The sequence below is a fragment of the Doryrhamphus excisus genome, linkage group LG18 (genome assembly GCF_037039965.1).
Source record: "Doryrhamphus excisus strain RoL-2023G ecotype Guam linkage group LG18, RoL_Dexc_Guam_v1.1, whole genome shotgun sequence".
NCBI lineage: Eukaryota > Metazoa > Chordata > Actinopteri > Syngnathiformes > Syngnathidae > Doryrhamphus > Doryrhamphus excisus.
Genome location: NC_136374.1, coordinates 6,969,764 through 6,984,770, shown reverse-complemented (window position 1 = coordinate 6,984,770; position 15,007 = coordinate 6,969,764). Strand labels below are relative to the sequence as shown.

Below are 15,007 nucleotides of genomic sequence, written 5' to 3'. Positions count from 1 at the left end.
GGCCAGCCTTAAAGGGCCAGCCTTAGAGGGCCAGCCTTAAAGGGCCAGCCTTAGAGGGCCAGCCTTAAAGGGCCAGCCTTAGAGGGCCAGCCTTAAAGGGCCAGCCTTAGAGGGCCAGCCTTAAAGCTCCAGCCTTAAAGGGCCAGCTTACAGGGCCAGCCTTAAAGGGCCAGCCTTAGAGGGCCAGCCTTAGAGGGCCAGCCTTAGAGGGCCAGCCTTAAAGGGCCAGCCTTAAAGGGCCAGCCTTAAAGCTCCAGCCTTAAAGGGCCAGCTTACAGGGCCAGCCTTAGAGGGCCAGCCTTAGAGGGCCAGCCTTAGAGGGCCAGTCTTAGAGGGCCAGCCTTAAAGGGCCAGCTTTAAAGGGCCAGCCTTAGAGGGCCAGCCTTAGAGGGCCAGCATTAGAGGGCCAGCCTTAGAGGGCCAGCCTCAGAGGGCCAGTCTTAGAGGGCCCGCCTTAGGGTCATTTGTTGTAACAACTTGGTCTGGTGATTTTGGGAAACAAACTCACTCAAGCTGTAAATCGTGTCCATAAAATCGTTGATTACCTTGTTCTTGTGTGAATGTAGAAGGTCAATATTGAAGTCTCCACATATGAAAATAGTTTTTTGATTATTATCTAAAAAGTTTGCTTTGATCCAATCTTCAAACATTTCCATCCTTGAATGTGGCATTCTGTATAAACAACTTATTAACACGTTTTTTGCTTTTTCTTTACAGATTTCAATAGTTCATTCATTCTAAAATATTGTCAACAGCAATTGACATATTCTTTACCACTTTGTAGTGTAGTCGTTTGTCCACATACAGGGTGACTCCTCCTCCCCTTGTGTTGTTCCTGTTGATGCCGGTCATCTCATAACCTTCCAACTCAAAGTCCATGCCTTTATCTGCATTCAGCCAAGTTTCCGAGGTTGCGATTACTTTGAAAGGTTCCTTGAATAAATTTGTTGTCATAACTTGCGTACATGCTTCTGCAGTTTATATGAATAATTGACAATTTATTTTGGTGGCAAACCAGCTACTGGATGGATGATATGTTGGGAGGGAATAATGAGGTGATGGAAGTTGTGGGGTGACAGAAATATGAGGACATCAGAGTCACAGCAGTCGACTTTCTGTTTTTCCATACATTTGTGACTTCAGCGCTTTGTACCTGGAGAGTGAGTGAGGAAAACTGGGGTGTGGCAACAAATGGAGAGTGAGCAAGGAGGACAGGATTAGAAAAAAAAGAAACAATAGTTATTGAAAGAGTAGGACAATGTTATGTGAGGCCTTGCGGCTGAAAATCTCAGGGGACGAGCCTGTGGACGTTCAGAGATGAACATTAATAATGAAACACTAATTCCCACTGTCCTCCTTTCTTTTTCTTCACTTTCTTTGCGGTCTCTCAGTCGGTCGTGTTTCTACGAGACTTATTTTATTTCTTTGTAATATCCTTACATACGTATATATATATATATATGACTGGACAACTTTTTTACTTCACCAAGTCATGATTTTATGTAGGTGTGTTTTTAAATGTTTATTGTCCCACAAATTGATGCTGAAGGGACATCGTCATCAGCCTTTCTGGCCACAACCTCCAACCAGTCCACCAACCAGGATAGTGACTCTGTATTAATTTAGTGCTTTTCATTTGATGTTGTTCCTGCCATATTTTTATATAATACATAAAAAAAAAGAATCCGTCTGATCGGTATAATGTACGTATGATTAAGCAAGATGTCGAAAATCTTCCTCTAGCTAGTTTGATGCTAAATTGCTAATGCTAGCACAACACTCAACTTCATCCATTCATCACATTGACAGCCCGTCAATAGCAGCTGGAACTCCAATTTAGCTGGCAGTTCAATGGCAAAATCATCAGAGAGATGTAAAAAAGTGAAAACCACTGGTTAGTTGGGCCACTCTTATGCCAAGGTAGCACTGTATATGACAATAAAAACAATACCTGCACTGCTCCAGTCTCTGGCAGGCCATTTAATCCGTGATAAGTCAAACACAGCCACCGTAGATACAAAAATAACTTCGGTCTTGCTACAAGAGCCATCATATAAAAGAAATGGAGGAGTTTGGGAACAACAGCAACTCAGCCACAAAGTGGTAGGCCATGTAAACTGACAGAGAGGGGTCCACGGATGCTGAGGTGCATAGTGGAAAGAGGTCGCTGACTTCAAACTTCGAGCTTCAAACTTCAGATTAGCCCAAGTACAGTACAGAGAGAGCTTCATAGAATGGGTTTCCATGGCCGAGCAGCTGCATCCAAGCCATACATCACCAAAACGATGCAAAGTGCCGGATGCTGAATTTGACTGGCCTGCACAGAGTCCCGACCTAAACCCAATAGAACACCTTTGGGATGAACTGGAGCAGAGACTGAGAGTCAGGCATTCTCGAACAACATCAGTGTGTGACCTCACCAATGTGCTTTTGGAAGAACGCTCCTCCAGACTTTCTGCAGTCTCGCGTCTAGGGTGCAACAAAATGCATTGAACTTCTGCCTTCCTTGGCTTCTTTATACTGGCTGCTGCTTTTCCATCCTGCTTTTGCCATCCTCTTGTTCTTTAAGGAGTTCACACGAATTTCAGGATCCACGAGTCGCCCCAGTTGTGTCTTTATCGTTTTTTGTAGCTCTTCCACAGTTGCCGGAAGTCCAGACACCAGGGGTAGCTTTCTTGAGTCGGAGTTTTCTTGAGTCTGAGTCATCACCGAAGATGATTCACAGACAGCAGGAAATGTCATTTTCAAACACTGTGAAAAAAGGACTACCTCCTTTCACTTCTATAGCGCTTTTCCACCTGGATTGGCTGTTCAGTCGCAGCTGACCTCGTACCAGCCCTGAAGGAGCGGGGGTCGTCAGTCCATTCAAGTGGAGTCCAGGCTGGTCCAGGCTCTAGGCTTCCCTCGCTTAGCTCACCATCAATTTTTCTGTATTAGAAAAATCCTGGCCAGTTCCGTTCAATTCATACATTAAGTTACATTACATTACAAGGTAACAAAAAATCACGGTGGAGCATACGAGTTTTCTGGATGTCCGGTGTAAACTGGTAGATCTCCGGCCTTCTTCACAACCACATAGATGTCTTGTTTTCATCTATCTTCAAGTTTGTGTTTTTTCCTCCAAATCTAACCCTTCGAACAAGGACTCTGTCTCCTTCCTCCAGTTTTGATGGTGTTACTCTTTGGGCAAAATGGCGTTTATTCCTTTCAGCAGATTTTGCTGAATTTTTTGAGACTGCAAGCTCTTAACATATTCAGAGTGGGATATGGAATGAGGCCCTTGCACAGGTAGACCAAATGCTATGTCAACAGGAAGGCGGGGTGATCGACCAAACATGAGCTCATATGGGGTGAAACCGGTGACTTCATTTTTGGTGCACGTGACAAAGTGAATGAGTTAGAACTCATCACTTGTCCATTATTATATTCATGATTTCATTGTTTATTGAAAGTTATGTCATTTATAATAGTACGTTGTTAATTCAGACTAAATTCAACAGCCTCAAAGTGGCCATGGGATAAACCAAAAGTGGGTGGGGTTTAAACGGAAATGGGCAGAGCTTAAAGCTGGTCATATTGAGAGGGATGTTTTTAGCACACTTCTGTCAGCCCTACATGCTGTTGTGATCCTGTGCAAGTGTACCTAATGTTGTGGCTAATAATGCACATTATATGTATGAAGCTATTGAGTGTCTGCGCTGTGCTGAAGCACTTTGTGGAAAAAGTTTACCAAGTAACTTTAGAAACAAACCAAAATAGTGGTGAGCTGAAGAAAAAAGTGAAGGCATTGTGAAAAATTGGCTGGCGACGAGTCCAGGGTGTACCCCGCCTCTCTCCCGAAGACAGTTGGGATAGGCTCCAGCACACCCTTGTGAGGATAAGCGGTACAAAATGAATGAATGAATGAAAGAAAATACAATCAATGAAATATGGCGAAACTGATCAGGAAAACACAATTAAAAAGTTTCATTTTTCATTTGGTTGAAAAAAATACTTGGAATTCAGATATGTCATATGTTACTACTGTATTTGAAGACAGCTGTTCTTAACAGGCCATATTTTGCTGTATTCCTCAGGTTGGAAGAAATGACAATCCTGCTGCTGTTCCTATAATCCATGGCTTGAAGGGTGTGGTCCATCATGGTGAGTGTCCATGTGAGATAATCAAATTTTGAAATGCTATATGTTTCCACCACTGTCATTTTGTGTAAAAATGAATAGGCATTTTTTTCATTTATCCTTTATTCAACCAGATAAACCTCATTGAAATTAAAAATCTCTTTTACGAGAGTGACCTGGCCCAGACAGCAGCAGACACAAAGTTTCTGACAAGACATTTCCAACATACAATACAACGTTCACAGCGAACACTTCCAACAATTAAAAAGAAAAAAATCATTGGCCAAGCCTATTCATTTCACAATCCTTTAAATCCTTTAACATATTAAGTTGAGGTAACTTTGATTCATTTTGCAAATCATTCCATGCAAAGGGAGCAGCGTATTAGAATGGTATCTTACCTAACTCTGTTCTGACTCTAGGAACTACCATCAGTATGTTTTTCTGAGAGCGCAGAAAGTACTGCAGACTGCACATATAAGATGGTAGGAGCTGAAGAATATATTTGAAAAATATGACAAATAAAAATGAGAAAATTAAAAGCAGCACATTGTGTGAAGAGCATATGGCCATTTATTCGCTGACAAGAGAGAGAAATGTCACATTGACAAATACCATAAAGCCAAAAAGAGAAAACACAATATTTCCTTCAAATATTTTATAGGCCTACAAAATTTTACATGTGTTTGCTGTGGCATTTGCTTCACTACCTCACCAATCTTAATCTTTAGGAAGACAGACACAAATAACTGCCAATTATTGCTTAAGGGCATACAGTTCATCCATAACACACTGCATGAAACTATAGAGCTGAACGATACCATAATTACCCGTGTATAAGCCTATTACTACTGCTAATCATTATTGTTGAAAATCGTTAAATATATATTTTGGAAAGCGTTATAACTAAGAGAGTAAATTATAATGGCAAAAAAAGTTCAGGAAACAACCGAAAAATGGGTGCTGGAGCCTATCCCAGCTGTCTTCGGGCAAGAGGCGGGGTACACCCTGGACTGGTTACCAGCCAATCACAGGGCACATATAGACAAACAACCATTCACACTCACATTCATACCTATGGACAATTTGGAGTCGCTAATTAACCTAGCATGGTTTTGGAATGTGGGAGGAAGCCGGAGTACCTGGAGAAAACCCATGCGTGCACGGGGAGAACATGCAAACTCCACACAGAGACGGTCTGTGAACTCCGGTCTCCTAGCTGTGAGGTCTGCGCGCTAACCACTCGACCGCCGTGCAGCCCTAATCGATACAATAAACCTAAAATGCTATGTTGTTCCCTTGGAGATGAATAAAGTTGCTATCTGTCCATCTAACATTGACTGCCGAAAAATAGGCCCCTGGATGTTGACATCTTCTTCTTTTTGTTTATGGCGCGTCTTAACCAACATATCGGTTGCATATTCAGTGTTGCTTCATTACATTGTGGGTCACCTTTTACTGATTCACTGATTTGCTGATTTTTTTAAGTGCAATTTTCCAGCCTACGATGAATGTACATTGTGTTCTATGTCCTTGTAGTGTATTAGCGCAATCTATCGGTGCTCTATTCTGTTATTGTATTTTGCGCTATGATGACTAAAAGCCGGCCACAAAAGTGCCAATGTGGTTCTTATGAAGTCCAGAATATAAATCCATCTGAAATAATGTGTAATATCCAGCAATTACACAAGTGATTTTATTTAAACCTTACGCATGATAAAGTAAGTAACGCCAATGGCATACATGTGTTGCAACCATGACAACACTAGCATACACGTCATATCCGTTGACGTAAATGAACAGAAATACCAACACATTATGTATACACATAAAATATCAAACAATATAAAACTAAATATAAAATGCTGTGTTGGTCTCATATGGATTTCATAAGTCCCAAGTGACCTTTATAGGTTATCACATGGTTTGTCTGGTATCAGGCCAGGTATCATGCACCCTTCGGTCTCGGGCTAATACTGGCACGTGGGGGCATGATACTGGGCCTGATACCAGACAAACCATGTGATGATCTTATTATCACATACTATTTAATCATGAGCTTATTATCACGTACTATTTAATCAAAAGACCATTTTGTTTCCAGAAAATGTTCAGTTTATTACATGTATTATATCTAAACAGTGTAAACACAATAATTGCAAAAATATTTCAACAATAATATTTTATCAACAGTCTTATCTTATCAATGTCTGACAATTAAAGTTCCATTAATCAAGTTTGGGCAGCAAAACAAACGCTGTGTGTTCACGCTCGTGCGCTGTTCTCTGATTGGTTGTTTCACGGGCACGATACCAGAGCAGCGTGCTCTGAGTGGACAGCTACGGGGGCTGATACTGGACATGGTTAAACTCTATATTTTATCAGTATCACTGCCCTGGGCTTTGACACAGTATCATTTCGGCCTTTTCCCGTATCATTCATGGGCGGTTTCTAGGGTACAGGGACAATTAATACTGTAGTATGTGATAATACGTAATAGTACCTTATGTAATAGTAGCGCCCTCGGTGTACATGTCTTATTCGTTGACATTCTTGTCAACTTGAGTGTTGTGTGGTAATTGTTTTTCATTTTCATTCACGTAAGCCCATGACAGGGATGTCAAAGTCAAATACACCGAGAGCCTAAAAAACCCTTGTTACCAGGTGGTGCAAGACCCTTACCCCTTCATGTGTTGAGCAGGCGCACCTACCTCGATGACTTCTCCACTTAAAGGGTTAAAGCCTCCTGTGTTAATGGAGACAAAGGCATGGATTAGTCTCTCTAAATCGGGCTTAGACGCTATTCCCTTGTTTTTGGCAATATTTTTAAAATGGGGAAAAGCTGATGATGTTATTGATTTAATGTGGCTGTTTTAAGTTCAGATCTGAGTCCATTATAGCCCTTAGATTTCTCACATGATTATGAGGTTTTAGAGAAAGAGTCTCAAGGTGATTGATAACGCTTTCTCTTTCTTTCTGTGGGCCAAGGACAAGGATTTCAGTTTGAGCTAGAGTAAGTTATTTTGCATCCACACACTGATCTGTTTGATGCAGTGACAAAGTAAATCTTCAGGACCATGTTCACCTGGCGTCAGTGACACGTCTGAGTGTCATCTGCATAGCTGCATATTAGCTGGCCTAAACGGAGCATGTACAAATTGAATATTAGTGGCCCCTGGATTGACCCCTGAGGAACCCCACAGGTCATAGCCATTTGTTCTGAGACACAAATACCGATTCCAACGAAGTACTTCCTGTACTACCAGAAAGGGCTTGAACCATTCAAGAGCAGTACCAGAGATTATCACGTACTACAGTATTAATTGGCCCTGTACCCTAGAAAGCGCCCATGAATGATACGGGAAAAGGCCGAAATGATACTGTGTCAAAGCCCAGGGCAGTGATACTGATAAAATATAGAGTTTAACCATGCCCAGTATCAGCCCCCGTAGCTGTCCACTCAGAGCGCGCTGCTCTGGTATCGTGCCCGTGAAACAACCAATCAGAGAACAGCGCACGAGTGCTTAGTGCCTAGTGCTTCTCCAGTCACCAAAAAACCCAAACTTGATTAATGGAACTTTAATTGTCAGACATTGATAAGATAAGACTGTTGATAAAATATTATTGTTGAAATATTTTTGCAATTATTGTGTTTACACTGTTTAGATATAATACATGTAATAAACTGAACATTTTCTGGAAACAAAATGGTCTTTTGATTAAATAGTACGTGATAATAAGCTCATGATTAAATAGTATGTGATAATAAGATCATAAGATGAGATAAGATAATAAGATCATAAGATAATAAGTAGAGACCTTCGGTCTCGGGCTGATACTGACACTTGGGGGCATGATACCTGGCCTGATACCAGACAAACCATGTGATAACCTATAATTCCCATCCAGTTTTCTAACCTCTGTAATAAGATCACATGGTCAACTGTGTCAAAGCCAGCGCTCCGGTCTAACAAAACTAAAAGTGAGACTTTGCCTGCATCTGTGTTCAGACGGATATCATTTGTCACCTTGATCGGAGTTGTCTCTGCTGTGGTGGAGTCTAACGCCTGACTGGAAAGTATCAAACACACTGTTAGAGAGAAGAAAGTCAGTAAGCTGTTGGTATACAACCTTTTCTAAGACATTCCCTAAGAAGGGCAGGATTAGTATGGGGCGATAGTTGCTTGGGACTGTGGCATCAAGACTGCTCTTCTTCAGAAGATTTTCGTGCCTTTGGAAATGATCCAGTTTGGAGCAACATGTTAACTAGATGAGTGAGTTGTGGTAGCAAGCTGCCCAGCACAGAGTTTAGAAATCTAAATCTACATCCATGTGCACATCATGGCAGCACGATGACAGACTATAGATGATCTCTTCGACTGTTTTGTCAATGAGAAGTGTGAAATGTGTCAGGTTTAGGTGTCTCGCTGGCTGCAGAATAGTTATTTGTGTTGTAGAACGGATTCATTTTTTTTCTACCTTGAACTTTATTGTAAAAGAATATTGCAATCTTGTTGCACTTAGATGTAGACATTAGTTGTGAGGGCAGTGAAAGTGGAGGGTTTGTTAATTTGTTAACGGCAGCAAACACTATACGAGGATTGTTATGACAGTTGGTAATGATTTCAGAAATATAACTCCCTTATTTTACGCAATATTTGGTTGAAAATGCAGAGCTTTTCAGAAATCAGAAAAGGGTTTATTGCCAGGTATACATATACTAGGAATTTGTTTTGGTATAGTAGGTGTAGACACATCTATTAAAAAAGAATGAAAAATACAAAATATACAGAATAACAGTATAAATATATGTACACAGTCTGTTTTTTGTTTGTTATTCCGGAAATGTAGTCTGATTGTTTTTCCTAAAAGTCCAAACTGAGCGTTAATGTAACGCATATAATGAAAGTGTCAAGGTGGCAGGATGAGGCAGAGGTGGGGCGTGAAGAGTGTCAGGGGGGGTTCCGGGCCTTGTTGATGAGGCTGACAGCAGACGGGAAGAAACTGTTCTTGTGGCGTGAGGTTTTGGTCCTGATGGACCGCAGCCTCCTGCCAGAGGGGAGCGTCTCGAAGAGTCTATGACCGGGGTGAGAGGGATTGGCCACAATCCTTTCTGCACGCCTCAGGGTCCTGGAGGCGTACAGATCCTGGAGGGACGGGAGATTGCAGCCAATCACCTTCTCTGCAGACCGAATGACACGCTGCAGCCTGCCTTTGTCCTTAGCGGTGGCAGCAGCGTACCAGATGGTGATGGAGGAGGTGAGGATGGACTTTGTAAAGCTCAAATGAAACTGGAGCTTGACTGGCGCCTTTTGCTTACTTGGTTTTGGTTACCAATGGTATTGAAAACATTTACAACTCTTTAATCCCTAATTTCACCAAGCTTTCCAGACAGTCAGGAAATCTCATTGGTGATGGTAGAGACAAGAACACTTGTGAAGCATCTCCGGATGGTTCAAATGCATCAGGTGGGTCCCAGACCTGTGGTGAAGTTGAGGGAGGAGCTGCTGCAACTAAAAGCGGTGGTCTGGATTCTGGGGGTGAGGCTGTGGTGGCCGTGAATGAATCCTTTTTTGGGTCCTTTGGTGGCCAGGCAGGAGTTCTTCTCTCACTCATCTTCTCTTCTCTCTGTGGCAGCACAGGATCTGGTCCAGGCCCCTTGTAATGCCTCAGTCAGTCAGTCGTCTCACTCCACCTCTGTTCAAGTGTGGGTTTTTTCCTTTCCTTTCCTTTCTCCTTGTTGACAAAAGAGATTGAAATTCTCAATGAAGTGCAGTCCTCTGCTCTCACAGGCTTTGGACAGTTATGTGCTCAGCTGAAGCACCCGGTTGAATTTGTTCATCCTCCTGTCTATATTTGGGAGAAGTCCGCAGATGAAAGTTTCTCAAGTAGACAGTTAAAGTCTTTTTTTTTAAGGTTTAAGACTGTTGCTTTCTGACATCCACTAATGTTTCACCCCTTGGTGTTTTGCCTGTTCCTCGGGTATCAATTGTGTGATGTCAGAGATAATGCTACTCGGATAACTGCAAGAAGCTATTCTGTTCATGTTTATGTTATATATGGCGACTTTGTTTGGATTGCTCCTCTTGGCATGTTGAGAGAATTGTAGTAGATGGCTCATCAGATGTGTTGGAAAATTTTTGAGAAAAAAAAAGATTCAAAAAGAATTTGTTCACTTAATAGAAAATGAATTAAATCATCTCCAAGACTTAGAAACAAAGTTGAATGACTTAAAATTGGGGGGAAAAAAGCAATAAGCAACAGAAGAAAGCAGGCCGAACAAAGACAGGAAGCAGTGTTCTTATGGTGTTCTTTGCTTTCCTGGTGCTGGAGCCCTGGCTAACTCGCACACTGCAGATGTTGCATCCAACGTAACATCTCCACGCCGTACTCTTGTCCTCTGCCTATTCTATATATTATACATGGAGTGCATTTTGGAAATTAGCATACAATTTGATACTATACTTTTTTGAAGCATTTTGAAGTAAAAACAAGTGGCTGTATTCGTCCCAAAGTGATAATACATAGGCCAATGTAGAGCGTTTTTAAACTATGTTATGTGTTTATATGAGGCTCATTCACAAAAACATCTTACCAATATGTTGTATTTACTACCTATTGAAAAGGAACTAACGTCTCAGACAATTGCTGAAGCAAACATTAAAAAGTGAAAAATAAGTTGGCGACAACTTAAATAAGAAATAATGAAAACATGATTTATGTTACGAGTGTCACAATGTGGCCGTTTATTTGGGATGGTTTCCTTTCTATGCCTTAGTTCCTGTTTACCAGACCTTATTTTTTAGCCACTTCCTTTGTTGTCCTTTCTGTTTGTTCCCACCTTTACTTGTTCCCGATTAAACTGAAGTGCGGCTTCTGTCGTCGTTGTTTATTATCATTTGTTTGTTTTAGCCAGTTGCCATTTTCCTTCTGCTTATCTGCAATTATTATTAAAAAAATAGTTTTTACCTGCATTTGGGTCCTGCTCTCTGCATCCGTGGGTTGCAACGCAACGCAGACAAGCCCGATCATGACAACAAGACTTAATACAAGGTACTAAACTACATTTTATGTAACAATGCAACTGCTTTCAAAGCATGCAATCTACTGTATAAATTTGCAAGGAACATTTAAAAAATATTTTTAATATAGACATCAATGAAGTATTAAGTGAAGTTGGATGCTGTGTATATCTACGTATATATCTTTATTTCACTTTAAAATTTTGTATAATAGTCTAAGATAATGTGAATTTAAAGCTCATATATTGGTTACATAGTCACTAGTATTGATTAATGGGTGATAATCGGTCTGCTAATAAATCGGTCGGGCTCTACATTGCACATAAATAATAATATTTGTTAAATACACTAAATATTGTGTATATATACACATCTCCTATGTTTATAGTAGGAGGTTGATCATTTGGACTGTCATTTTAAAAATAGCTGGCAGGTTGAAAAAGTGTGAGCACACTTGTCAATCATGTCCATATTGATCCAAGCATTCAATCAGTTACAGTAGCAACACAGATGCAACCCAGCTGTCCCCTGTACTGGAGGGTATGTCAGGTGGTGTCTGCGGGTTGGACCCAGTTGCAGAGAGAAGGACGAGGTTTCTTTCTTGAGTGGGTTTATTGAACACAAAACTTAGAAGGCAACTCAGGTCAGAGGTCAAAAGGGTTGCTGGTGGCACTAGTTGAGCTATCTTTAGAACAGGCTGGCGGGCGACTTGTGGTACTTAGGGGCCGCCTGGCCTGAGTGTAAGTGTTGAAATGTGATGTTTAGAGTGTTTGTGAATGCATCTCACAGGGAGTGTCCATGAATGCATACCACGGTCTGTCCAGTGACAACGAGGAAGTGCTGTTGCAATGACGAATGGACTAGAGACGTTTATTTTGTTTGTTTTGAGCTTAAAATACATATATATGGTACGTTTATTTAATTTGTTTAGAGTTGGAAATACATATGAAGAGCTTGCAACCAAAAGGCGCTAAATCCAATTTTCACTCAGTTGCATGTTTTTCGTGAGTTTAATAGACCTCTGTCATGTGTATCCAAATCACATATTTTGGTCTTGAAATCATTTTAAAAGTATGAAAAAAAGTGATATGAAATTTCAGATTTCAACCAAAAGGAGCTAAATCCCTTTCTTTATTCTTTATTCTGATTGGCCCAAGTTTCCCATCTATTGATAATCTGACCAATCAGAGAGAAGAATACAATTGGCACTGCACATACAGAAAGCCAGTATCAGTGCGCATCCTGTTTTGTTTGTGTACATTAAGTACACTTATGATAGTTACAGTATGTTATGCAATTCAGGAGAACACAAATTGTGTTTTTACAGTATTCTGTAAGATGGAAGTTTTTTTTACGCCATAAAAGGCATGTCTCTACCTTGACACCTCCAACTTTCATGAGAAACATTATTTTACTTGTACTAAAAAACATACAATGTAAAGAGTTTGTAATGAGAGGATTTTTGTCACTGTCACCTTCATGGTGCAGTCAAATATGAGCACTGCTTTTAATAAAATTTTTATTAATTTAATTAATAATTATTATTTTGTATTGTATGTTGAGAATGGCTTCTGTGTTGTAATTATTGTATTAGCATAGCACATTAAAGCACCTTACATTCTTTTACAACAACGCCATTGAAGAAGTTAAAGGTGACTTCAAATTTATTTCAGCCAAAAGGCGCTAAATCCATCATTTCAGCCAAAAGGCGCTAAATCCAAAAATAAAAAATTAATTAAAAAAAATATATACAATACATGGTGTGTGCAGGATTTTTATAACATGCATTTTTATGACCTATATTGATAGCTCTTTCATTTGCAATATAGACTTAATGACCAAATAGATTGATATGTGCGTAGTTAAAAATCATTGATTTTCTCGAAATCAGTGTGTTTGAACTGCTGTTCATGTGTTCAGATCAGAATAAAGTTAGAAAGGAGCAACAGCGTCTGTCATCATAACAGAGAGCCGTGGGTTGCCATGAAGTGTAAGCGGTAATTACACCAAAAAATGTAACATAATTCATTAAATAACAAAAAAAAGTAAGTGCATGAGTGGGACAGCAGAGAGCAGTCATCGTTCCTGCAGTGCTCCAGTATCCATCCAATATACCTAATTAAGACTGCTATAGCCTTGACGCGGCCCACATGCAGCGAAAGTTCCTACTTAGCTAAAAGTGCTAATCCCAAATCCACACTGATTCTGTACTCACCAAGTACAGATGCCCATATTTTGTTCAATTTTTTTGGAAGACAGCATTCACTTGCGGGTTGGGACTGTTACTCACATAGAGTCTCGCCGGCTGTGACTGCAGTCTGTCTAAGGAGGGGCAGTCGCTGTGTGGGGCTGGCCAATCATAGAGTGTGGAGATTGAACATATTACACATGAGGATGTTTTTAAGAATAAACTTTATTCATCACAACTACAAAACATTATACAAACCCAATGAGGATTTCCCTTCCCACAAACTTACTCTTTTCACGCTCGTACAAAAAGGCATTAGACACTCGTTTAGAACTAGTATTTAGCTGGTCCCAAGTAATTATACCTTGTGTTAAAGTGTTTGCTTTATAGCCTTTGAACAAATAGTTCTGTCAGTTTGAGAAAATGTCACAGCCCACCAACAGAGAATCAGAATCAGAAAAGGGTTTATTGCCAGGTATGATCAAACACATACTAGGAATTTGTTTTGGTATAGTAGGTGCAGACACATCTATTAAAAAAGAATGAAAAATACAAAATATACAGAATAACAGTATAAATATATGTACACAGTCTGTTTTTTGTTTGTTATTCCGGAAGTGCAGTCTGATTGTTTTTCCTAAAAGTCCAAACTGGGCGTTAATGTCACACTTATTGCACTTTTTAAAAGCACCCTCAGTTGATTGATTTTACTATGAAATGTAATTTCTTTAATGCGTGCCTGTTTTTACTTGATATTGAATATTTTTATATTGTCCTTTTGTTTTTGCTTTTTTCCTACCTTCTGACTACCGATGAAAATTCGCAACCATGCTATTTACAGCCAGTATAGACTGTTTATTAATCTGCACTGTCCCGACTAAATAATTAAAGAAAGAAAGAAAAAAAATGCACAGTAGAGATGCCATATATCAGTCTGATTGGCTTCTGGCTGCTCCAATAGAAAGCAGCTCATCTCCACATGAGGCTCACATTCTTTCATTCTACATACGTATATTGACAGTCATATTGGAAAGTTATATTTGGAAAGTTAACACTGAACTGACTGTTATTTTATGTCCTTCAAGAAATTCAAATATTAAAACCAATGCATTCATTCAATGTCGTTATGCCTGTAGATATGACAGACATGCAGGATATGCTAAACATAATAGCTTCCTTTGGGTTCTTGTTGTTTGGACCTTCTTTGCAAAGTATGGTCATGATAGCTGCCCATAACATAAAGGCGTTGTATTCATTGAAACATGTCCTCCCCTAATGTTTTTCATAGAAAAAGAGACTTTTTTGGAGCCCTTTGTCCTAAGGAACCTGCTGCCATCCTCATTGGGAAGCTACTATCGCTACACAGGGTCCCTGACCACACCTCCATGCAGTAAAATAGTGGAATGGCTCATCTTCAGCAGGCCAATTTATGTCTCCTACAAACAGGTGAGAAACACGAGACAACGCAACTCATATCTCTCAAACCTCACATTTTCACAGAGAAACTAACACATTCCCCCTTCTTTGCCGGAGCTCTCCTATTTTAAAGTACGCCATACTTTCAGCTGACTCTAACTTTCTTTTGCCAGAGCATCATAGCTTCCGGTCCACTCGACAATGCTAACCATAAATTTAAGCTTTCAAAATAAAAGAAGACCACTACCATTAAAATAGCACA

The 15,007-nt window shown here is 40.1% G+C and overlaps 1 protein-coding gene across 1 annotated transcript in view; it reads left to right on the top strand.

The window, feature by feature from the left end:
* Positions 1 to 15,007, top strand: part of LOC131105890 (receptor-type tyrosine-protein phosphatase gamma-like) — a 200,090-nt gene that overhangs the window by 151,524 nt on the left and 33,559 nt on the right. Inside the window, exons 6-7 of the mRNA XM_058054370.2 lie at positions 4,077 to 4,143; positions 14,618 to 14,775. Of these exons, the coding sequence (XP_057910353.2) occupies positions 4,077 to 4,143; positions 14,618 to 14,775 (225 nt within the window). The remainder of the gene's footprint in view (positions 1 to 4,076; positions 4,144 to 14,617; positions 14,776 to 15,007) is intronic.